The sequence below is a fragment of the Anolis sagrei genome, chromosome 2 (assembly GCF_037176765.1).
Source record: "Anolis sagrei isolate rAnoSag1 chromosome 2, rAnoSag1.mat, whole genome shotgun sequence".
Taxonomy (NCBI): Eukaryota; Metazoa; Chordata; class Lepidosauria; order Squamata; family Dactyloidae; genus Anolis; species Anolis sagrei.
In genome coordinates, this window is record NC_090022.1 from 156916110 (window position 1) to 156942549 (window position 26440).

Sequence of the window (26440 nt, forward strand, 5' to 3'; positions counted from 1 at the left end):
TGAAATCTGCATATTACTGGTAGGTAAATCTACTTACTTTGAATTGCATTTCTTGTTTTCTCTTGATTTTAGGATTTGTTCTTATACGACATCAAATTAGCTTCAACTTATGACAACAATATGAATAAGAGATTTTCAAGATACCTTGCCATCAATGGCCCTTCTTAGTTCAATAAACTCAGAGCTGTGGTTTCCTTGAATTAGCCTATCCAGCTGTAAAGCAATATTCCTCTTTTCCTATTGCAACTCACAAAGTTGCGTCATTTCATAATATGGCCAAAGTATAATAGCCTCAGTTTGGTCATTTTGGCTTCTAGGGAGAGTTCAGTGTTGATTTACTCTAAGACACATGTATTTGTCTTTACAATTCACGGTATCCATAAAGTTCCCCTTCACATTTCCATTTGTTTATTATTCACTTGTCAACTTTCTTCACTATCCACCTTTCACAACCATACATGGAAATACAATGGTGTGAATAACCCTGTATGAAATTGGTATGAAATTACGTATATTTACACTTAGGTCAGGGGAGGAAGCCTACACCAATGGTATCCCATGAAGTCTGTGTTTTAATGTTATTTTTATATTTATTTTACTTAAACTTTGCAAATCAGAATTATGTGCAAATCAAAATGCCTTTCTCCCATTCCAATTATTTTATATTACCCTTTCCTACTGTCATATAAGATAGCCAGTTGATTATTGCTGGGATTATCCCCCCCCCTCCCCATAAGAATGATAAAGAATGATAAAATTGCATTATATTATTTGTTGTTATGATGTGCTTTGAAAACATTTCTGACATATGGCAATTGTAAGGAGATCTTCTTGTGGGATTTACTTGGCAAGATTTGTTTAGAGGGGGGTTGTCTCGAAGGAGGAGGAGATGGTGAAGGTTTGCCTTTGCTTTCCTCTAAGGCTGAGAGAAGTCACCCAGTGAGCATCTATGGGCAAACAGGGTTCAGAGTTATAGCCAACCTCTCAAATTGTCATACCATACTGGCCTCTGCAATTTTATAAAAATTAACAATGTTGCTTTATAAAATGCAACCTATGTTTTACAATCTAAAGTTTATGAGTCATACATTCCAAATTGTAAAAGTGTACACTTCAGTGTCAAGAGCAGTGGTTCTCAACCTGCGGGTCCCCAGATGTTTTGGCCTTCAACTCCCAGAAAGCCTAACAGCTGGTAAACTGGCTGGGATTTCTGGGAGTTGTAGGCCAAAACACCTGGGGACACACAGGTTAAGAACCACTGGTCTATGCCATGTTTTTATCATGCAAATATCAGGAAAGTGTAACCCAAACCTACAGCTGTTTTCCTTTCAAAGATAAAATAGTATGTGAAATGTTCATTTCTTCCAACTTCTAGGAACCCTTCTATACTGCCATATAAAATCAAGATTATCAGCTTTGAACTAGATTATATTGCCATGTAGACTCATACAATCCAGTTCAAAACAAATAGTATGGATTATCTGCTTTGATAATCTGGCAGTGTAGAAAGGGCCTAGGATCATGTTAGAAACCTTTGGTTCTCCGGGTGTTTTGGACTAAAGAATCCCAAAAGATATTTAACAGGACCGAACTAATTTATTGTATTGTAACTAATTTATTGTGCAGCAGTAATAAGATACTAAGATAATAAGAAAATGGGGGACAATGCCTGGCTCGAGAGCAGTATGTGTGAAAAAGATCTTGGAGTCCTCGTGGACAACAAGTTAAACATGAGCCAACAATGTGATGTGGCAGCAAAAAAAGCCAATGGGATTTTGGCCTGCATCAATAGGAGCATAGTGTCTAGATCTAGGGAAGTCATGCTACCCCTCTATTCTGCTTTGGTTAGACCACACCTGGAATATTGTGTCCAATTCTGGGCACCACAATTGAAGGGAGATATTGACAAACTGGAATGTGTCCAGAGGAGGGCGACTAAAATGATCAAGGGTCTGGAGAACAAACCCTATGAGGAACGGCTTAAGGAGCTGGGCATGTTTAGCCTGAAGAAGAGAAGGATGAGAGGAGATATGATGAAGGCCATGTATAAATATGTGAGAGGAAGCCACAGGGAGGAGGGAGCAAGCTTGTTTTCTGCTTCCTTGGAGACTAGGACGTGGAGCAATGGCTACAAGAGAGGAGATTCCATCTGAACATGAGGAAGAACTTCCTGACTGTGAGAGCCGTTCAGCAGTGGAACTCTCTGCCCCGGAGTGTGGTGGAGGCTCCTTCTTTGGAAGCTTTTAAACAGAGGCTGGGTGGCCATCTGTTAGGGGTGATTTGAATGCAATATTCCTGCTTCTTGGCAGGGGGTTGGACTGGATGGCCCATGAGGTCTCTTCCAACTCTTTGATTCTATGATTCTTCCTAGGCTCCTTTTCTTTTCTTTTTAAATTTTAATGCTTCCTTCCCTTATTATACTGAAATCTTTATACAACGCTTCAGTTTCTTCATGCTTCTCAGGTCCCGTCTACACTTCCATATAATCCAGATTATCAAATCAGATAATCCACATTATCTGCTTTCAATTGGATTATATGCGTCTACACCACCATCTAATCCGGTTCAAAGTAGATAATCTGGATTTTAGATGGCAGTATAGAAGGGGCCTCAGATTAACAATACATGCCCTTTTCCCTCCTCCAGTTCCTCTAAACCGCATACTTTCCTCCATCTCTCTTAATGTAGACTCTGCATAAATACTATCCAATCTGCTCACAGCTCCTTTCTCCTCTTCCTTCCGTTGTTTTCACTTCCCTACAGTGACTCTCTGCTCAGTTTTGCCAACCATAGAGCGATGGGGGCTGCCATCTTTTCTGCAGGCATGTTTTGCTTCAGTCCCTTTCGAAGCACAAACAAGTGGCCATCTTTAGTCCTGGCAGTGTGACCTCATCCGAAGCGTATCAGGACAGCGTCACCATTTGTACTAAGGGAAGTGGCGTGGCTTCAACTGCAATGGAAAAGGCTGTAGAGAGAGCCCTCACTTTGAAGGACAAAGTTAAGAGGGCGTCCCAGAGAGTTGTCTCTTTTCCCAAATCAATTATTTTATGTCCCATAATTTTATTCACATAAGTGGTAGGGATCTTTTTATTATATTGTATAATACTATAATGTTAGTATATTATTATAAAACATAATTTAATAATATAATATAATTATATTAATATAATAATATAATGTTATATATTATATTATATATAATATTATATTATATACAACACATACCTTGCTACTCCGCTGCTGAGTATGCATGCCCAGTGTGGAACACATCTCACCACACTAAAACAGTGGATGTGACTCTTAATGAGACATGCCGCATTATCACGGGGTGTCTGCGCCCTACACCACTGGAGAAATTACACTGTCTAGCCGGTATTGCACCACCTGACATCCGCTGGGAAGTTGCAGCCAATAGTGAAAGGACCAAGGCAGAGACATCTCCAGCTCATCCCTTGTTTGGGTATCAGCCAGCACGTCAACGACTTAAATCAAGAAATAGTTTTCTTAGATCTACAGAGACACTCGCTGGAACACCTCAGCAAGCGAGAGTTCAAAAGTGGCAGGCTCAAACCCAGCACCTCAATCCATGGGTGATACCAGATGAGAGACTCCCCCCTGGGCACACAGAGGACTGGGCGACTTGGAAGGCGCTGAACAGACTGCGCTCTGGCACCACGAGATGCAGAGCCAATCTTAAGAAATGGGGCTACAAAGTTGAATCCATGACATGCGAGTGTGGAGAAGAGCAAACCACAGACCATCTGTTGCAATGCAACCCGAGCCCTGCTACATGCACAATGGAGGACCTTCTTGCGGCAACACCAGAGGCACTCCAAGTGGCCAGATACTGGGCAAAGGACATTTAATCAGCTACCAAGTTTCCAAAATTTGTGGGTTTTTTTATCTGTTTGTTTGTTTTGTTCTGTTAAAAATGTAATACAATGTTCTGGTTGCGGATGACACGATAAATAAATAAATACCCTGCTATGCGTTGCTGTGGCCCAGTCTGGTGATCTGGTAAATAAAGTAATGAGAAACTGTTGGTTTCTAATATATGTATATTCTTTATGCTTGTGGGTAAACAGTACTTCTTGTTGTTTCTTTGTCAGTGTTGATGTGGAGATTGTCTGGTTTGCCTACTTTGGAACATGCAACATCGAGGGGCTTCACCCCCCCCCCCCGAAATTCTCCACGAGAAGGCCTTACTGGTACATTATTTAAACTGTTATGTTTATTCATATCATGATCAGATCACCATACTCAATATATCCCATATGCATGGGGGTATTGGGTAACAATACAAAAGGTTTGCTAGGGTAGACCCTCTTTCACTCAGACTCAGCCCCCCCCCCCCCCCAAAAATCAAAATCCTGGCTACAGGCCTGCCTAGGACCCTTCTACGCTGCTATATAATTCAGAATATCAAGTCAGATAATCCACATTGCCTGCTTTGAACTGGATTATCTGAGTCTACACAGTCATATAATACAGTTCAAAGCAGATAATCTGGATTTTATACAACTGTGTAGAAGTAGGAACCGAGAGACAACCTGTTTACACCTTCATGCTGCTTGCTAAGATTAAGAAAGGAATTGTATGCAGGATTATACATGGATACCATTGAGGTTGGCAAGCCTATTTTGAGTTTAACTCCCACCCACCGACCCACCCACCTGCCCCCGGAACATGATTTGGTGATGCATTCTGATATGGTCCAACATTTTTATGAAGTCGTAAGTTATGCCTCCTTCTCCTGCGCATAATTCAAAGCTTTTCTGTATGCTGATAACAGAAGAAAACTCTCCTGGATCACAATACTTAAAGCAAAATTGAATACTGGAATGTCTCATGCATATTAAAATGCACAGAACCAATATACATTGCTAAACTCTGCTAAACCTGCTCCATATATGCACCACCAAATTTTTCTTGGTTGGGCAGCCATCTGAATGCATAAAATGACCCTGCTGAGAAAGCATTATAGTTCAAGATAATATTACAATGCTATGCACAAAATCATAATATTGAAAGGGATCCCGAAGGCCCACTGCTTGAATAGGAACCCACAACTGAAGCATCCCGGAGAGGTGGCTATAATTTAGCCTGTTTTTAAAAAATCTTTCCAGTAAAAGTGTCTAAAGCAGGGGTCCTCAAACCTTTTAAGATGAGGGCCGATTCACAGTCCCCCAGACTGTTGCAAGGCTGGACTATAGTGTGAGGAAAACACAAAACGAATTCATATGTACACAGCACACATCTTATTTGTAGTGCAAGAAATCCCAAAGAGAACAATACAATATTTAAAATGTAGAACAATTTCAACCAAAATAATCAAAGCAGTATTTCAATGGGAAGTGTACTCCTGCTTTTAGCTGATATTTTAATTATTTTTATTTATACCCCACCTTTATCTTCCCAAAGGGGACTAAAAGCATCTTTATAAATGGCTTAGATTTATACCGTTGAGGTTGTCAAACCGGGCTTTAGCACAGCAGATTAATTGCCTGCTGCAGTAAATCTTGGCGAAAGAAACACTATGGTAAATGACACATCTCAATTCCAACACAATTAAATCAAAATGAAACTAAATCGAAATTTATGAAAATTCAATGTAGATTACTACATTGAATTTTCATAGATTTCGATTTAGTTTCATTTCAATGTAGATTACTACATTGAATTTTCATAGATTTCGATTTAGTTTCATTTTGATTAAATTCGGTAAGATTGAAATAGAATTGTAAAATATGTAGTACAGCCTGTGTTGCTTTGATGTCCAACAAATGGCGCTGGTTTTTTTTTTTTTTTAAAGCATATTTTTACCTGTCACAGGAAATGGAGCTACAAAGTGGCGTCCACGACATGCGAGTGTGGAGAAGGGCAAACCACTGACCACCTACTGCAATGCAACCTGAGCCCTGCCACATGCACAATGGAGGATTTTCTTGCCACAACACCAGAGGCACTCCAAGTGGCCAGCTACTGGTCAAAGGACATTTAATAGAATACAAAGTCTGCAAATTTTGTGTTTTGTTTGTTTGTTTGTCTGTTTTTGGTTCTGTTTTGGTTCGCTCCTGACACGATAAATAAATAACCTGTCACAGGTGTGACATCTATATAATAGTAGGTATAAACATGTGCCTATTTGAATGCTACATTATAGGAGATTTAAGATTTTGAACGAACTAACATTTACATTTTTATTTATATAGATAATAATTTTATTTTTTATCCGCCTCTCCTCGTGATAGTTTACTCTCAGTTAACCAACACATGGGGATTGGTAGATGCCAGAATAATGTAGTTTCTTGTTGCTTGAGAGTTACTAAGACTAGGCCAAACTAATACTAAGCCCCATACTATACCATACCATAAACGTTGTATTGACATATTAATACTGAAATAGTCATTAAAAACAAATGAAAGCAAATGAAGAAAAATAACTGTAATAGTTTTTCGGTTTACTCTATTATATGAACAGTATTTATTTCCTCTTTTTTTGCTGGATGCTTGAGAGTTCTGGTTCCTTGAGTTCTGGTTAGCTATCTATTGGTTATTACACAACACCGTGCCCATGACAGAACCGTACAGCATATTGTCCATTTTTGATTAATGGGTTTCAGTTTGTTTATCCATGGATAGCTTGAGACCAACCACTAGCGTATCACTCCCAAATCCATCTTGATTGGTAAGATCTACGTGGGAAGGCTAGCCAACTGATTGATGTTTTAATGCCTCTGATATATATATTCAAGACCTCTGTTGAAGAAACCTTCACTAGAAGCAGCTAGCATAGATAACTCAGCTGATAACTATGGGCTTCCTTTTTAAAGTAAGATCTTGGAGAAACTGGTGGTAATATGACAGGTTCAGCCCATATCACCTATGTCAGGAATTGGACAGGGAGAATATATTTCACTTGATTCTGTTTGATATCTTAGTGGCATTTGATTTTGATCATGCTGTCCCCATGGGCAATAGTTGCTATTGGGTTCAATGATCTTGTTTTGTGTTTCATGTGTTGTTTGGATTTCTGGTCATTAGTTTACAGAGTTCCTCAGACTCATTATTTCCCCCATATATTTTTTTTGCATGAAGTTATGGGGTATGCTGATGATACACAGCATTTCTTGATTAAGTGATACCATAAACATTTGTAGAAATTTTTAATAGCTGGATCAGAAAGGGTCTGGATAAGGATTAAGAAACTGAGGCTTAGTCTTGACTAGTGGTTCCCACCCTTTGGTCCTTCAGGTGCTTTGGACTTCAGCTCCCATGATTCCTAACAGCTGCTAAGCTGGCAGGGAATTCTGGGAGTTGAAAGTCCAAAACATCTGGAACCACGGCTTTAGACCAATTTTTAAAGAGCAGAAAAGAATTAAAAATATTTTGGGTGGTGCTGCATTCCCTCAAAAGGCTTGGAGACATTTCTGTACCTAATATTGCTGTGGCCAGGAGTATCTAACTGTATCTTTTTCCAACAAGGAAAGCAAACTTTAAAAAACTGGGAATTCAAGTGCTGGGTAAGTGCCACATGAGAACCTTCAGAGGGCCACATGCCCATGAGTTGTACAATAGCCAACCTGCTTTAAGATTTTTAGAAAGTTCAGTACCAAAACATACATCCGGTCCTTGTACAAGTATCTATGTCTTTATTACAAATTATTGGTAGCATTAGTTGGGTTCAATGAAACACAGTGTTGCATAGCTGCTCCAGTACACAACTACATACCTTCCTTACAGTAACTAAAATTAAGTTACTCTATGTATCCACTGTACACAAGGTCTCTACAATCCAACTCAAATACATTCAGAATCTTACATGCGCTTGCTTCATGAGGACAGGGGCCACTCTATGGAGGCCAAGGCCGGGAACTGATTTAGGGCATTAATTTGCTAGTACAGCATTATTTATATAATGTTGAGAAACAATTCCTTTATTTGGTACAGTTCAAGTAATTGCTAAGTGTTTGTCAAATGCACAGTGCTTTGGACCACCCCATAGGTAACCTTTATAGCAGCAGTAACCACAGGTCAGTATGTTATATAGAACGCTTTGCATTCTCTGTAGTTAGGAGCAATACCTCTGCGGTAATGTATAAATACAACATGTTTTGGGAGAAGGGGACAACACTGTTTAACTGTCTGCCTCAGAACCCCCACTCAAAGTTTGTGTAATATACACAGAACTGTATGCCATGTTCTTTCTTCTTAATATGAAGTTACTGCTGATCGCCTTCAGTTGGCACATTCTGTTCCTCATTTGGGCTGTGTTTACTCTTAAGGGATCTTCCAATGTATCGCCAGTATTCCTTCCGTATTATGTCCTTTTCTTTAGCCAAGATTTCACATAACTGTAGAAAAAGAGTAAACATTTAAAACACTGTAGTTTTCATATATGTACTATAGAGTTCTGTACATACACAGTCATACTACTTTTGGTACATAGTGCTCTCTATATACCAGTGACGTTTTACAAGTGATGTAGGTTTTTAATTTTGGGAAATTCATTTCTGGATGGTGTACCAAACTTTTAAAAGAACACAGGTTCATGTTACAAGGAAGTTACAACAAATGGCACTGGCTAGACCGGTGGTTTCCAACTTGTGGTCTGTGGATCACCAGTGGTCCCCAAGAACTAAAATATGGTCTGCGGCCTCACCATTAAACCATTCCAATGAGAGTGACTGGTCTCATAAAACCCTCTTATAGCACCAAGGCAATGGGGATGTTGGGAGGGGAGAGGCTGACTACCCACAAAAGGCACAACAACAAGCCTCCTGACTGCTGCTTCTCCTCCTCCATCAGTTCCATGGAAGTGGGGGTGCCTTGGTGTCTTCATTTTTTGGCCTGTTCCTGGGATTATTTGGGGTGCTGATTCAGAAAATTTCACTGGATAGTCCCCATCAGCTGTAGATTATTACATATGGTTTTCTGTGGGGAAGCAGATGGTGACTACTGGATGGCATATACTCTGTATCGGAAACTAGAGCTGATGTGGTCTATCCAATGCAATTTTCTGAGTCAGCACCCCAAATAGCCAAACCGAATCTAAAGTTGACCAAAAATGAATTTGTAACACTTTTGGTATTAATGTTGGAGAGTGTCCCTGGTCAAAGTGGTCCCTGGTCAAAAAAAGGTTGGGAACCACTGGGCTAGAGTAATTACTGGCAGTCACACAGCCTCTGTATTTTAATTTTCCAGTAGCAGAACCCAAGTTAAGCCTTTCAGTGAAAGCATATACAATTTAATGGTTAAACTTGTGTACACTTCTTTTACTATACCACAATTTGTAGAAATGAATCCTTTGGACAGTACACAATAGTGTCCTCAGGTAGGTTGCTGCAATAGTTATAGTACTTACTACTATAACTGTAGTACTTAGTATATGTTAACTGAACTAAAGCTGCCTCTAAATCATCCCGAAAACTACTAAACCTGCAGTATGACAGTTTCTCCCTCTAATGCCTTCCAAAAGGTGCTGCGCTCTTACTCTCATCCCTAGATAAGATGGCTAGGAATAATGGGAATGGTACTCCAGTACATCTGGAAGGTGCCAGGTTGGGGAAACGGCATTAATGAATGGACAGAGTGACGAACTTAGGCTCATATTTTTGAAAACTCTTCCCGTAAAAACCAATGCATGTTAATAAACTAGCACATCAGAGACAAATGCCCAGTTTACCATAGTTCCGATGTATTAGTTGAACCAGGAAGAAGTTTTTATATGGGCTAGTATTTTTTTTAAAAAAGTTACCTCCTATCTCACACCTATTACAGTCAGCAAATTTTAGTATTACATCTACTTAAATGTATAAATAAATTTAAGCATATGTATTTGGAATAACTGTGCTCTTTCCTAATTGAAAGCTTGACTCCATATCCATTCCTCTTCTTATATCTGTTTTGTTGATTACTAGACTGTAAGTCCCTTGGAGTCAGGAAGCTGTCCTTTCATTACATGTACATGGAGACAAGGAATTATACTTGTAGAGTACAAGGTAAGTTGGTTCAGAGTTATATCAACATGTAACAAGGCTTTCCTCCTTCTGTTAAATAGATCAGAGTAGCTCTGCCTGGCTTTTAAGATTTGGCAAAGCAACTGAAATACAGAATTATCTGCATAGAAGGATAAAAGGCAAACCTAATCCTCTTAATGGGCACTAAATAAATACAGCTTTCTAACGTATCCTGAATGATTCAGTTCTTCAGCAAAGGTTTGTTTATTATCTATTGTCAATACTCAAAAATCAATACTTCAATTTTTTTTAGCATTGTATTGATTTTAGTATTGATTAGCAAACACAAGGCTCTCAATCTAAGGAAGATAACTATGTTGGAAGATTACTTTGAAAACCTTGCTACTTATGTGCTAATGCAGACATTGACTGACTTGAGGTTGTGGAGATTATATTATGCATAATATGAAAATCAGATGCAACTCAAAGTACATGAAATGACATACTGAAAAAGAGAGAGAAATGCATGCAGCAATAATGCCCTTGAGCTGAACAGCTAAACATAATGCTGTTTCAGGTTTTTTTTTGTGTGTGTTGATTTTTGACAAAAATGTCTAGACTTATACATAAGTATTCAGGATGACATCATTTCCTTCAGACCTGTAACTCTCATCTTAAAGCATTTTGGGCTGAAGTTATTTCTCTTCATTCTTCTTTTGTGACATAAAAAATGGCTCTGCGATGGTTGAATAGCCTTTAGTCTGATACATTAAAGTTATGAAGCAATCAGAGTTGAACACACTTCCCTGTTTGAGTAAAGCCATGATGGTTAAGATTCCCATCATAGTCATAAAAAGGGGTAATAAGCTATAGCAGGCTTACAAAAAACAAAAACAAAAAAAAACCTTCCCCAGCTTCAGACTATTAAGGGCAATGTTATGTGTAAGCAAAGTAATTTTTCTCACAGTGACTTGAAGATATGTCTGCAAATTTCAAACACAAGACACATTTAAATGAATTAGTATGCTTCCAAAAGCCCAAATAATTGTAAGATACAAATTCCTAGAGCATCCTTAGTAAGCACAATACATTTCAAGTTTCATAGACATCCTCTTATAATTATAGATTCAGTGAGAGTTAACATTTGGTGATATTATTTTTAAAATGGCATATTTGTCTGATATATCACAATTTCCTGTAAATCACAGTAAACAGGCTGCCCATTTCTCAATTTCTGCCATTTAATTCTATAAAAGAACAGAGAATGAGTTAAGCACCAAGCAAACTATAAAGGAGAACAGGCCTGCTATGCAACTTGTAAAACAACTAACCTCTAATGCTTTGTTGAGAGTTTCTTCCTTGTTTTCACACTGGTTTTCTAGCATATCTTCATATATATCCACCAAGAAGGCAATCAGGTAGGGAGAACTGTGACTTGGTTGCAATTCCAACAGCTGTTCTAAAAGACTTGGGTATTTTGAAAGGCCACGATCTTGCAGAATCCTAAAACAAAACACAGCTATGAACAATGAATGTGCATACTTTCAACACTCCATGTCCCTATGCTTATAAACTCAACATTTTTGATAGGAGATGGAGATCTCCTATAATCATAGATTTTTTTTGCAAGTTGCTTCTGGTGTGAGGATTGGTTGTCTTCAAGGACGTTGCCCAGGTGACACCTGGATGTTTTACCATCCTATGGGAGGCTTCTCTCATATCCCTGCTTGAGAAGCTGGAGCTGATGGATGGGAGCTCACCCTGCTCCTCAGATTCGAACTGCTGAGTTTTCAGTCAACAGTCCTGCTGGCACAAGGGTTTAACCCACTGCACCACTGGGGGCTTTGTTTTATAGATAAAATGACAAGGAAGGAAATACAAGCCTTCATGTGCCAGAAGGATAGCAGAATGCATTCATTATAGCCTGAAAATCCTCAATTGCGACCAGAAAATCAGTGCTGAAAAGTCAAAGCATTGATTAAGGATCCCCTTTCCAAAACCACTGGTAATAAGATAAAAATGGGAATTTGAGAGCTACAAATCCTATATCCATTTATGCTGAGCAGTATTAACATACACACGTTCACTGAAATATCAAAAATCATAAAATAATGTGAGAAAGTTTATAATTGTGAAACAGAATCAGAAATGATGATTGCAGATAAAGTAGATTTCAGCTTTTTTCCAAATTGTAGTTTCAATATTGTCTAAACTCTTTTCCTAGAGATTAAACTAAATATATACCCATGTTAATAAAATATTGAACAAGATTTGTACAGGTGGGCAGGTTTAAAGTGGAGGTAAGGTTAATATAATGAACATTAAACCCAGAATTCTCTAGGCTATAATGTGGAATCCGTTTACTTAACATCTCCAAAATATTTTCAAAAATCAAATGCATTGTTCTCGTAGCCTCCAATTAGGGCAGGTTTGGGTCCCAAATCTTGCCACATACCATTGCACATACGGAACCATGAAGCCAACAGAAAATTGAAAGTTACTTGGGAAGGTCATGAGCTTCAAAATTATTTCCATCCTAAATATCTCAGTGTCACCTTAGATAGAACACTAACATATAGCAAACTTTGCATGAACACCAAGCACAAAGTAGCCGCACGCAATAACATCCAGTGGAAACTTACTGGCAGCACATGGGGTGCAGACCAAAAACTAATAAGAACATCAGCCGTGGCCTTGTCTAACTCAACTGCTGAGTATGGCTGCCCTGTTTACCACTGGTCTGCCCACGTGAAGCAAGTGAACATAGCATTGAACAAAGCATGCAGAATAATCACAGGATGTTTTAAACCTACATCTGTTAATAAACTCTACAAGCTAGCTGGCATTGCCCCCCCCCCCCCCAAATGTGTAATGGGAAGTTGCTGCCAACTGTGAGAGAAATAAGGTTGAACACTGTGAAAGTCACCCACTGCATGGCTACCAGCCTTTGCCCAGTAGACTCAGATGAAGGGAAAGCTTCATAAAAACTACCACTCCTCTTAACGTTCCCCCAGCAACAGCAAGATTATCCCTCTGGGCAGCTAAACCAGGAAATCCCAATTGGATGGCTCCCCATGAGGGTCTGCCTCTAGGGGCAAACCAAAAATGGGCAACTTGGAAGTCCCTGAACTGACTCAGAAGTGGAGTTAGCAGATCAAAAGGCAACCTGGCAAAATGGCACTACCTAGAAGAATCCTCCACCTTGTGTGACTGTGGAGCAGAACAGACAGCTCCACATCTGTATGCTTGTCGGCAATGTCCTGCCACATGTACAGAGGAAGAGTTGCTTGAGGCTACAGAGAAAGCTGTCGCTGTTGCCTGTTTTTGGTCAAAATATATTTAGCCACTTGTGTTATTTCTATTTTTATCAGCTTTATCTTAATTTATGCAATGCTTTTGACAATAAACAAATTACACAAATTTGTTGTTTGGATTAATATTTGGTTTTTTCCATCTAGATAATTTGTCATGGTAAATTCTGGAATCCTCTTTTTGACCCTTGAAATCAATAGAATTAGAGTCTTGTTTATTAAAACAGTTAGAGTTTTCCCTACAATTTCTGCAGTTAAAACTGTGTGGCAAATATTGCGGCACTAAGTACAATTTTATCTATAAGCCCACGCTACATTTCAGCCAGGATATCTTTGATCCTTGAATATCCTCTTGTCTGAATGATAACAAAGAAAAGCAATAACAGCAAAACGGGACCGAGAAGCTAAATAGGATATAATTCTGCTGTACTATGGTGATGCAGGAGAATTAATGTAGTTTGACCCCAGTTTTACTGCAATGGTTCAATGCTACCATGCTATCAAATCATGGAATTATAGTTTGACAAAGTTTTTAGTGTTCTCTGCCCAAAAGTGCTGGAAGTGCTGGTGCCTCAGTAAACTACATCTCCCATTATTCCATACCACTGAGCCATGGTTGTTAAAGTGTCAAACTTGCATTAATTCTACAGTGTAGTTGCACCCTGAGTTTCTGAAGGCAACCAGGAAAGGTGAAAGAAAAGTATCTGGTGATAAATAGCATATATTCACAACTTGCACACAAAGAGCAGGGCCAGAGATTTATCCCATGTTGTGATCTTCCTGCATATTTTTACAAGATAACCTTATGTGTGATAGCGTCTAACCTTTGTAGAAGTCTGTCCTACAAAGGCTGGTTTTCCAACCGTACGTCATCAATAAAAAGTCCCTTTTCATGCTATAGTTTTTCAGAAATGTTTCCACATCATATACATGCATGTATATGTGTGTGTGTGTATTTATATGTAAGTGAAGTATATATAAGTAAGGAGACGAGTGCTGAGACTTTCTAGCACAGAGTATCACACTAGCAGATGAACTCATTACTAAGCTTATTTCAATTTCACACAATCTCATGCTTCTCAATCAGTCACAAGTATGAACAGTGAAGACAAAATGTTGTAAGTTGACCCGTGTCTACAGACTCCCATACTTCTTTAAGTGAAATAAAATGTTCAACTACTTGTGCGGAATCTTTTTTTTTCCAACTTGAACTGGTAACCAATGCAGACTTATGATAAGATATCCAAAGTTTGGGGATATATTTTAAGCTGGAGAAGTTAAGCCTTGAGCCTTTTCAGGCACTGAATGATTGCCTTTCTGTGATTGGAATAAGCTCTGATTCCCTTAGGAGAGATAGGGTAGAATATAAATAAAGGTTTTTTATTATTATATTATTCAGTTCAAACAGTAAGATTTCCAAAACTTCTGAGTGCCTGTGCTACTTTTAACATTAAAAAAAGAAACAAAATAATTAATTTACAATGAAGATACTTGCAGTGGTGCACACAAACCTTTAATTGAGCAGCTGTTTTTGTAACTAACCATTTATGTGGTGAGTCAGCTTTCTGAGACCTTACCTACTACTGATAGTAGAAGGAGAAGAAGGAGTGAGGCAGAATCAGAGGAGAATCAGCGCCAGCTGAAACGTATTCGAGACATCTTTCTGGCTTCCTCTGATGAAGAAAGCTTCGCAGGGTTCAGGCCAGAGGAGGCTTTGCAAGTAGATTACAGGGGAATGAAGAGAGTGGCTAGTGACTCTGGCAGTGAGAGTGACACTATGTCCAAGAGACTTAGGGACACAGCAGATAACTCCAGTGACAGTGAGGATGAGATGGAGGAGGCTGTGGACTGGACCTTAGTTCAGAACATCAGAGACATTTGTAATGAAGCAACATCAAGCGATGACTTTGAAGGTTTTAGGGATAATGGGAATGAGGGTACTGACTGGCAGGATCAGGCACTAGATCAAAGGTGGCAGGCTTGGCGTGGTATAGATGCTTCAGCTGCGGGAGCAGAATCAGATGCGAGCAATGAATCTCATTCTTCGGATAGTGAATAAAACAAGCTCTCTGGGACCTACTCCTTTGCAGACGACAAAGCGTTGTTTGGGTGTTCTTGTCTGCCGTTAATCTTGTTTTGGATTCCAGTATCCTGCTTCCCTGCCGTGCTTCGGACCTTGGAACCTTCGTTCGTGAGTGTACTTCTGGCTTCTTGACCATCTGGACTGATTGACTACGCGTTTGTATTCCTGGATTCAACTTCATGCCTTGCAACGTCTAAAGACTGTTTGTTTTGTATTTTGCTTCTTGCTCTTCGTATCTTCTGTTATTTTTTGGCTCAACTCAAGCCTGCTTATCTAGCGTTTTGTGTTCCTGTTTGATAACGCTCCTTGAACTGCTTGCACTGACTTTTAAGTGCCATATTAAGTTTGTTTTACATTAAAATACCTTCAGTTTGTACTTCAACTGCTGTTTTAGACTTTTTGTGTTCTGTGGGTCACGGCAATTTACATACTATTAGTAATTTACACAGTTCCTATATAGCAAAAGGAGCAAAGGTATGTTCATCATAAAATAAAGTATGACACAAAAAGTGAACAGAACTGAAGAGAAATTAATGAATTTTCCCAGATGTTTTTTTTTCCAAATAAAAGAGTCCTAAAATGTAAAAAAAAAGAAAAGGTCTGTATCTTATAAATTATCTTAGGCCCCTTCCACACAGATGAATAAAATGCCACAATATATGCTTTGAACATATATATGGCAGTGTGGACTCAGATAACCCACTCCAAAGCAGAGATTGTGGGATTTCCTGCCTTGATATTCTGGGATATAGGGCTGTATGGAAGTGCCCTCAGATAACCCACTTCAAAGCAGAGATTGTGCGGTTTTCTGCCTTGCTATTCTGGGTTATTTAGCTGTGTGGAAGGGCCCTGAGTAGTCTTAGGGCTGAACTGATACTTCAAAAACCTGGGCTGTAGTCTTTACTAATCCATGAATTTCACTGAGTGAACTTGGGCCGGTCATTGACTCTGGCCTACCTCAAAGAGCTATTGTGACAACAAAGTAGAGAGGAAAAGAGCCATATATGCCTCCTTGAGTGCATGGGAGAAAATGTAAGGAATCAATGTAACACTAGTAACTAATTCCTCATGTTTTACATAATACCACCCTGGGTCATTAAGGAAGACATGGCACCCAAACCACAGAAAACCCTATTCAACTTCCATGCTGACTGTCAGAAATATTAAAAATTAACTAGGTATTTTTAATTACAAAAATGCGAGTCAAGCACTGAAAGGGTTAGTAGGCTGAAGCCTGTTAGAATCAGTGGACCATAGCTAGTGTCGTCCTGAGGAGAATGCGTAAGCCGAAGCCTGTACGTAAACCTCTGCATGAGAGAAGACTCATATGAGAAAGCTCCAGTGCGAAGGTTGCTGCGTGTAAAACTACTATGTATTTGTTTATTTGTCTTACGGAAATCTTGTAAATAGTGCAACCATATTATTCTACTACAAAGAAAAGCCTCCTAAGGAAGAGATAACACTGGTCTGCATGTTTTTGTTCTTTTTATATCTTTGGGCTACTGGTACTGGGTCATGCTGCCGCTGCTGAGTTATTCTGCTGTGCATTTATGAGGAGAGTCTTTGGTTAATAATCCCATTTGCTCTCTATGGCTTCAGGTAAATTCAACTCGCATACTTTGAAACAAATCTTTTAAAAATTCAATGAACCAGAAACTTGTTTGAAAGTTTAAAACCGGTATCTAGAAGTTGACTTTTATTCCCAGTACCTCATTCTGCACTATCTTCTGTGCTTTAGAGCTGCTAACACATGGCCTCTTACCCTTTCAAATAGTTCCAAGCACTTTCATTATGAGGCACCATCTTGATCATTTCTAGAGTGTATCTGAAAAAGGAGAACAAAGTGTTTGATGAAGAAATAGCCCATATTCTACATGGGTCAAAATATTCCCAGTTTCAAATGACTGCCAGATAGGATAGCCATCAAAAGCAGTAGACTCAATAGATTTGAAAAATGTAATAGATCAATTTCCATAATGGAACAAATTCTTCCTAAATATAGTTTATGTGGGCCAAACCCAAAGCAAATACACTAGAAATGTTCTAGTTTTTCAAAATAAAAATTAGAGCTATGCATTGTATGCTTTTGTCGAATTATACTGCTATGTTGATATACTAAAACAAAAAAGAGAAATAAACAGTTAAGACTATAATATAGTTCAGAGCACTTCTATTTATGATTCCATTCTTTCTTTTTCCCCATCTAATCGAGTGCAACAGAAGGTCAGTTTTGGCTTTCCACTGCATGTGCTCCATAGGCATAGGATGTTTTGGAAGACTGCTATGTCTACCAAGCGCTGCTCCCCCTTACAGAAAGTTCATGTTTTGGTCTATAGTTCCCACAATCCCCAACACATCACTACAGTGTAAAAAACCAATCTCAACATGGCTGACAGCTGACAAGAGAAAAGAGACCTGGAACTCCAGGAATGCAGGCTAATAAGGTATGCTATGTGGAAAACTAATATTTAAATCCTCAAACTAAGGCCCGGGGGCCAAATACGGCCCTCCAAGGTCATTTACCCGGCCCTCGCTCAGGGTCAACCTAAGTCTGAAACTACTTGAAAGCACACAACAACAATCCTATCTCATCAGCCAAAAGCAGGCCCATACTTCCTATTGAAATACTAATTAGTTTATATTTATTAAAATTGTTCTTCATTTTAATTATTGTATTGTTTTTAAGTGTTTTTGCACTACAAATAAGATATGTGCAGTGTGCATAGGAACTCAGTCATGTTTTTTTCAAATTATAATCTGGCCCTAGAACACTATGAGGGATTGTGACCTGACCCTTTGTTTAAAAAGTTTGAGGACCCCTGATTTAAATAAACAATTTTGTCTCAGTGTGGTGTTCATTTATTGTGTTTGTATATGAAGAATTGTTCCCATGAGGACCAAAATAAAACCAGCTGAATTTTGGGGGATACTCATTTTAAAGGACCTTCAACAGTTGGCCACATTGACTTTGGAGTCAAACAAGTCATTTTAGGATAGCTGATTCTGTACCAAAAACGTAAGGCCATAAAAGAAAACTAAAAGCTAAATTTGTGGTTTCTCTATGTCTTCTGATACCTCTTCTATTGGTGCCAATTAAGGATTGAAAACTGACTATTACGCAAGAGCACAGTATGCAGCACCTCCGCCTAGCTTTCAGGTTACCAAGAGGCAGAAGAAGATCCATGATGCATTTCTTTTTGTTTCGGAAAGAGTAAACAGCAGTAGACAAAGCCAAGTAGAAGGTTACTTACTGGACTTCTCTCTCGAGAATAGAAGGATCATTGTATCCAGTTGTGTTGGAAATGACGAAGTATCTTTGGTTCCACACAGAATTATTTCTGACATCTTCTTTCAGGAGCTGTTCAACATACTCCAGTTCATCATCCCATAGCTTAAATTCCTAGACACCCAAAATAAGAGGAAATGCTATAAGAGGAAGTACATTACATTACGAAAATTGCCTCATTTTTCACATGCTAACTATAACTGAAATTACAGCAAGAGCGTGAAAACAGAAAACAAATCCATATTTTGAAGCTGGAGATGAAATGCATGAGAAGTAACTAAAAGGAAATGAGAGAAGCACATGAAGCAGCGTCTTGGGGGCCATACATAAGACAATGTGAAATGACAAACAAGCTGACCTGTATGAAGTATTATGAAATAATAAACTTTAATTCCCAACATTAGAACCTGGGTGACAGACAGCGTTCAAGCAGTTTCCTTTCTTAGCATGCAACTTGAATGTTTGCCATTCATCCCTCTCAGAAAATGTGACACAACTGGGACTGACATTTTTGGTAACCGGATTACCTACCATATTATCCCAACCTCATCCTTTCTCAGCCTTATCACTTGCTTTTCTCAGAGCTCCTGGCAGTGCAAAAGCCTTCCTTCCTTCCATAAATGCATCCCATCCATACAATGGCAACCATTTCCCTGCTAAGAGCAGCATCAACATACCTGAATCACCCACTGCCTATGCTGCCACGCATGGTAGTTCTTGGCATCCTGGTTCAGAATGTCTGCTATAAATTCCAGTTCTTGAGATGGGTCCTTCAGCCATTCCACCAGCACCCGTCTGTGATGCCTAAAAAATTAAGAAAATACTCATTAAAAACATATTCTGTCCATGCTTATCTGTTTTGCTCTTTAAAAAAACATTGGCATACTCTCCTAAGGAGGATATGACTATATTTGCCAGAAAATGAAAACGTTCAAGAAATTATACTTGAAGAGTGATGCTACCGGTAATTGTAGAGAGATTTAACAGCTAAATCAGCTGTCAGAATTTAAGAGAAAACTGCTCTTTTCCAGCAGCCCTACCCAGTCAATTTTAACTTGTGAATTTAAACTGCATTTTATTGGTAAGTTTTACTCTGCATTTTACCTGTGTGCATTTATTATACATATTTTAACAGTGTTTTTTTACCTCATGGTTTTAACTAAGTTGTACCTCACCTCGAGCTGCAAGGGGAGGCTGGTAGTAAATATAGATGAATAGATAAAGAAATAAAGGAAATGTCTGACTCTTCTGCCTCTTACTCCACTGTACATTGTTCCCTTCTCATATATTGTTGGCCTGAAAGGCTGATCATTGCCCACTGTCGCTCTATCATTTTAATCTCATATCTCGTGGCAATGCTCAAGTGCTTCACTGAAAGGTCCTATTTATTGAAGGTTTTACCACTGTTCATACCCATATTCAACTGTCCTCTCTCAGTTTCCCCTCTTTGTTGCTTTTCCTAACAGGAATGTAATACTGCACTCTTTTAACGTTCATTTGAATACAGGTAGACTCTCCTTTATCCAAAATACTTGGTGCCTGGATTTTTTTTTAATTCTGGAATTCCTGTATTTGCATATAGGTGGATGAGGGAAAAGGAGCTATTCATGTGTCCAGCTTCCACTGAGTTTTTCCTCAAGGAGAACTAAGTGGAGTCAAAGGGGGACAGAGGGAGGACACTACTTACACAAGGCCCTGGCAAAAACCAGGTGCCCTAGACAGTATCCCAGCTGACAGAATACTTTCTGCCCTTTTAGCAAAGCAGCATGAGTCTCTTTCATTTCCTCTGGACTGGATCCCAGCAACAGCCACTGGGACAATTTCGTACTAATCCTTGTGGCTGGTTTCTGGGCTCCATCATGTAGTGTCATTGGCTGGGCAGATGCCGAGTGTGGAAATGTATGGGAAATTTGCTTTTTACAGGGATCTGCTGTAAACTGGGTTCTCTTCCCCTCCTCTCTCTTCTCCTGCATCAGTGCTCTTTTGGGAAAAACACAGCTGGCACTAGACTTATGAATAGCCACCTTTCACCAAATGTGGAAATGGATGGCTGCTGGCAAAAAGTTTCAATTTTTGGAGTATTTTGGAATACCGGATGAAGGAGACTCAACCTACTTCAATGTTCCCATAAATACAAGAGCATCATCATCCCAAAGCATTATGGATTTCCTTACAAGAATATCTTGTGTCATCAAGAGAAGCCAGACTTTACCAGACTTGATAATTCTTTGGTTGATCTTCAATGATAGCTGTAATGTAATTGAGTTCGTCATGTAGATCTTTCTTCAAGGATTGCAGAAGAACCCTACGGAAATGCCTACAGATAATAGAGAAGAGAGGGAGTGTCCCACATTACGCTTAGCTACATCACAATTTCTTCATGTATCGGCACAGGACAAAATTCTGCAGATAATATAAATTCAAGCAAAATATTACAACAGGAAAGTTTCTGCTTGCCTTATTAGTACTGGCGATTTCCTGTTTTAAAGGCACATACAGATTAAGGAATTCTTAAAAATAATATTAAAAAGGCACAACATAATATGAGAACATACCATACTGTGTAGTTGGCCGCATTAAGATCAATAGCATCCCCTGTCAACTTGAAAGCTCTTTCACTTCTCTCATCGTGTTGCAGAACAGCTCGGAAGTAGTCGTATACATCTTTAACTAGATAAAGAAAATGGCATTACAGCAAACATTCTCTGGCCTTTCTCTATCACATCTTGGCTGTTAAATTTCTGTCCTAAACTACAGCTAAATTCACTGACATCTTTAGTCACCAGACTTTGTCTTTGTTCTGTTTCCTTAGTACATGCTCACTGTCTTTCTAACTTTAGAAATAAAGTTTTGGCCTACTGTGGATGCATCTGCACTATGGCATCAATGCACTTTGACCTCACTTGTGCCATGTAATCCTGGGAGTCGTAATGAGGTTAGGCCCCAGCACTCTTTGGCAGAGAAGGCTAAAGATCTTCTAACATCACAGTTCCCAGGAGTCCATAGCATTGAGTCATGGCAGTTAAAGTTGTGTCAAACGGCATTAATTCCACAGTGTAGAGGCATCCTAGGTCTGCTCTTATGTCTTGTGGTAATCTTTGCTTCTCTAATCCTTCCACCCTAAGTTATTTTAAAGTTGAGAGGTTTTTAGAACAACTCTGTCCATTCTCATTATCTGCCTGGAAGTCTTTTTAAACACACAATGCCACTTCTGCCTCACTTCCTTCAAGCCTCCGCTAAGGACAGTTTAACTCTCTTGCCCTGTAAGTTGAGGACTGTATTTGTTCAAATTTATTCCATGTTTACTGCAAACTGCACAACTTACATTTTTCACTATATATTATCTGAACTACTGGATGTGGTCCGTCATCTTGAGGAACTGGTTCAATGTCAGCCCATTCCTTCCTGTCTCTGTAAAAAAACACAGTTTAACAAAATATTAATGGAAGAAGAGACTACTGAGTAGAAACTTAGATCTGTTTCACAGCTAAATTTTTTGTTGCTGTTTTTGTGTGCCTTCAAATAATTTCTAACTCATGGTGATCTTAAAGTGAGCCTGTCATAGATTGACCTTATGGTCCTTATAAGAAACCCCTATCACAGACAATATTTATTTATTTGCAGTATTTATATACCACCCTTCTCAACCCCAAAGGGGACTCAGGGCAGTTCACAGTTTTGTCAACAATTCAATGTAATCGATAAAAAAAAAAGTATAAAACATCAACATTGATCCTCGCCTGATAAAACATTGGTTTGTGAAAGGTGACTTATTGTTATTACCATTAGTATTAGTAGTAGCAGTAGCAATCTCTTGTCTCCTGTTTTTTTTACATTATAAGTTTTCAGAAACAACCTATAAGACTGAGATGTGGACCAGGCTGATAAAGTTTAACATGCTAATAAAACTGGTAAATGCTTTTTCGAAAATTAGTTTTGAAAAATCTCAGATGTATAATTTGGAAGAAGACAGCCCAAACCTGACACACAATGTTGGCAAACCCTTTGGCAGATAGCATTGATTGCTACCAGTTATACCGGCTGAAGTGGTTTTTACCTGCATGTGATTTTCCCATCCTGGTAAACATATCTGGGATTAAGAGGAAGAGCTCCCACCTCAGAGAAGGCTCTTCCAAAGATATGGCTACTTACAGAGAAGGCCCTGTAAAACTGCATATGCCATGATCCTATAGCTCTCATCCACAGCAGTAAAAGTGGTGTCAAACTGTAATTTTTCTACAGTGTAGAAGTGCCCCAAAACTCCATGCTTCAGCTTTTGTGTTTTTTTCCAGCAAATTCCTGTCTTATGATCCAGTATGAAACTACATTGTAGAATGAATTCATTTTGACACCACTTTCCCTGGCTCAATGCTATGGAATCACGGGAGCTATAGTTTTACCAGGTATTTAGCTTCTTCTGCCAAAGTGCTGGTGCCTCATAAACCACGAATCCCAAAACAGCATAGCACTGTACCATGGCAGTCAAAATTCTGTCAAACTGAATCGATTGTATAGCATAGATGCATTCCTGACCTCCCAAATTTCCTCAGTCTACTTTACTTTCAAAAACCAGAATTCTGTTCTAACTGTGCCCATTTTCAACACTGGTTTTTGCTTTTCAAGCACAATGAAAGTTATAAAAATGTACATTCCTTGAGCGTACTCAAAGTGCTTGGTTTTATTTACCATTTTTCTTCCATAAGTGTTCACCAATGCTTCCTCTTTATCCTGGAAAGAAGTGACTAGTGGAGTGCCACAGGGTTCAGTCCTAGGCCCAGGACTGTTTAACATCTTTATGAATGACTTGGATGAAGGTTTAGAGGGCATGCTTATCAAGTTGCAGATTGCACCAAATTAGGAGGAATAGCTAATACTCCAGAGGACAAGATCAGAATTCAAAATGGTCTTAACAGATTAGAGAGCTGGGCCAAAACTAACAAAATGAATTTCAACAAGGACAAATGTAAGATACTCTACTTAGGCGGAAAAAATGAAATGCAAAGATACAGAACAAGGGACACCTGGCTTGACAACAGTGCATGCGAAAGAGATCTTGCAGTCTTTGTGGACAAGTTGAACACGAGCCAATAGTGTAATCTGGCAGTTAAAAAAGCCAATGGGATTTTGAGCTTCATCAACAGGAGTATAGTGTCTAGATCGAGGGAAGTCATGGTGCCTCTCTATTCTGCTTTGGTTAGACCTCAGTTGGAATATGGTGTCCAGTTCTAGGCACTACAGTTCAAAAGAGATATTGACAAGCTGGAAGGTGTCTAGAGGAGCACTACTAAAATGATCAAAGGTCTGGAGACCATGAATCCCTATGAGGAGCATCTTAAAGAACTGAGTCTATTTAGCCTGCAGAAGAGAAGATTGAGAGGAGACATGATAGCCATGTATAAATATGTGAACAGGATGAAATGAGGAAGATTATTATTATTCCACTGAAGTGGAAATCATCTATTGGACAGACGGTAAGCTATTTAACCTCAGCAGACTGAAAGCCAAAACCAAAGTTACAACAACATCTGATATAGAACTCCAATATGCTGATGACAACGTTGTCTGTGCACACTCAGAAGAAGACATACAAGCCACTCTAAACACCTTCACAGAAGCATACGAAAAGCTCAGCCTGTCACTGAACATTGAGAAAACCAAAGTGCTGTTCCAGCAGTCACCAGCCAATCCCTTTCCAATGCCAGAAATACAGTTTAATGGTGTAACATTAGAAAACGTTGACCATTTCTGCTACCTTGGCAGTCACCTCTCCACAAAAGTCAACATTGACACTGAAATACAACACCGCCTGAGCTCTGTGAGTGCAACATTTTTCCAAATGAAGCAGAGAGTGTTTGAGGACCAGGACATCAGTAGGGATGTTTATAAAGCTACTGTCCTCCCAACCCTGCTATTCGCCTGCGAGACGTGGACAGTCTACAGCAGGGGTCCTCAAACTAAGGCCCGGGGGCCAGATGTGGCCCTCCAAGGTCATTTACCCAGCCCTCGCTCAGTGTCAACCTAAGTCTGAAACGACTTGAAAGCACACAACATCAGCCAAAAGCAGGTCCACACTTCCCATTGAAATACTAATAAATTTATATATATTTTAAATTGTTCTTCATTTTAGTCATTGTATTTATTAATCGTGTCATCAGCAACCATACCATTGTATTACATTTCTAACAAAACAAAACAAACAGATCAAAAAAAAACAACACAGATTTTGCAAACTTGGTAGTTGATTAAATGTCCTTTGACCAGTATCTGGCCACTTGGAGTGCTTCTGGTGTTGCTGCAAGGAGGTCCTCCATGGTGCATGTGGCAGGGCTCAGGGTGCATTGCAGCAGGTGGTCAGTGGTTTGTTCTTCTCCGCACTCGCATGCAGTGGATTCCACCCTGTAGCCCCATTTCTTAAGACTGGCTCTGCATCTCGTGGTGCCATTGTATTGCTTTTATGTGGGATTTGCACTACAAATAAGATATGTGTAGTGTGCATAGGAATTAATTAATACTCAGTTCTTGTGGGTTTTTTCGGGCTATATGGCCATGTTCTAGAGGCATTTCTCCTGACGTTTCGCCTGCATCTATGGCAAGCATCCTCAGAGGTGAGGTCTCACCTCTGAGGATGCTTGCCATAGATGCAGGCGAAACGTCAGGAGAAATGCCTCTAGAACATGGCCATATAGCCCGAAAAAACCCACAAGAACTGAGTGATTCCGGCCATGAAATCCTTCGACAATTCATTAATAGTTTATTCAAATTATAATCCGGCCCTCCAATGGTTTGATGGACTGTGATCTGGTCCTCTGTTTAAAAAGTTTGAGGACCCCTGGTCTACAGACATCACATGCAATTCCTGGAACGATTTCATCAGTGCTGCCTCCAGAAAATCATGCAAATATCTGGGGTAGACAGGCGGACAAACGTCAGCGTGCTGGAAGAACCAAAGACCACCAGCATTGAAGCGATGGTCCTCCACCATCAACTCCATGTTGTCCAACAGCCACATTGTCCAGATGCCCGACCACCATCTCCCCAAGCAGTTGCTGTACTCTGAACTCAAGAACGGAAAACAGAGCGTTGGTGGGCAGGAAAAGAGATTTAAAGATGGGCTCAAAGCCAACCTTAAAAACTCTGGCATAGACACTGAGAACTGGGAAGCCCTGGCCCTTGAGTGCTCCAGATGGAGGTCAGCTGTGACCAGCAGTGCTGTAGAATTTGAAGAGGCATGAATGGAGGGCGAAAGACAGAAACATGCCAAGAAGAAGGCGCATCAAGCCAACCCTGACCGAGACCGCCTTCCACCTGGAAACCAATGCCCTCACTGTGGGAGAAGATGCAGATCAAGAATAGGGCTCCAGAGTCACCTACGGACCCACCGCCAGGACACCGACCTTGGAAGACTATCCCTGGGTGGCCTAAGTAAATAGTAAGTAAGCAAGCTACAGATCCCAGCATCCCTTGAACCAGGGCAGTTAAACAGTGTTCAAACTGCATTCATTCTCTCAGGAAGAGGGGAGGCAACTCCACAAAACACCACAGAGACACCCACGCCGTCGGGGGTACCTGTAGAGCAGGTAGCCGTCGCTTTCAAGGGGCAGGCAATCCCCGGCCTCCAGCAGCTCGCTGTCCCCGCCGGCCTCAGGGTCCGTCTCCCGCCGAGGGTCCGTCTCCCGCTGGTCCTCCTCGTCCGCCATCATGGTCGCCCCTCCTCGGCCTTGGCCCTGCCCAACCCGGAAGACGGAGAAACAGACAGACAGCCACCGCCGGCCTATGGGAGGACAGAAAGCAAACCCCGCCT

The 26440-nt window shown here is 39.9% G+C and overlaps 1 protein-coding gene across 1 annotated transcript; it reads right to left on the minus strand.

Moving 5' to 3' along the window:
• Positions 1-7629: 7629 nt before the first annotated feature.
• Positions 7630-26394, minus strand: FNTA (farnesyltransferase, CAAX box, subunit alpha). The gene is made up of 9 exons (XM_060763684.2): positions 26206-26394; positions 21965-22050; positions 21195-21309; positions 20852-20956; positions 19317-19443; positions 18605-18753; positions 17116-17178; positions 11291-11462; positions 7630-8354 (listed from the first exon to the last, which is right to left on the minus strand). The coding sequence occupies exons 1-9, from the start codon at positions 26337-26339 to the stop codon at positions 8223-8225; spliced, it is 1083 nt and encodes a 360-aa protein (XP_060619667.2). The 5' UTR covers positions 26340-26394; the 3' UTR covers positions 7630-8222.
• Between the last annotated feature and the right edge of the window lie 46 nt (positions 26395-26440).

Excerpts from the sequence above, each read along its gene's own strand:
- FNTA (XM_060763684.2), bottom strand. The coding sequence starts at position 26,339 with ATGATGGCGGACGAGGAGGACCAGCGGGAGACGGACCCTCGGCGGGAG. Across the intron at positions 20,957-21,194 it reads GCGGCCAACTACACAGTATG|GCATTTCCGTAGGGTTCTTC; the intron begins GTATGTTCTCAT and ends TATTATCTGTAG. Across the intron at positions 19,444-20,851 it reads CCAAAGAATTATCAAGTCTG|GCATCACAGACGGGTGCTGG; the intron begins GTAAAGTCTGGC and ends TTAATTTTTTAG.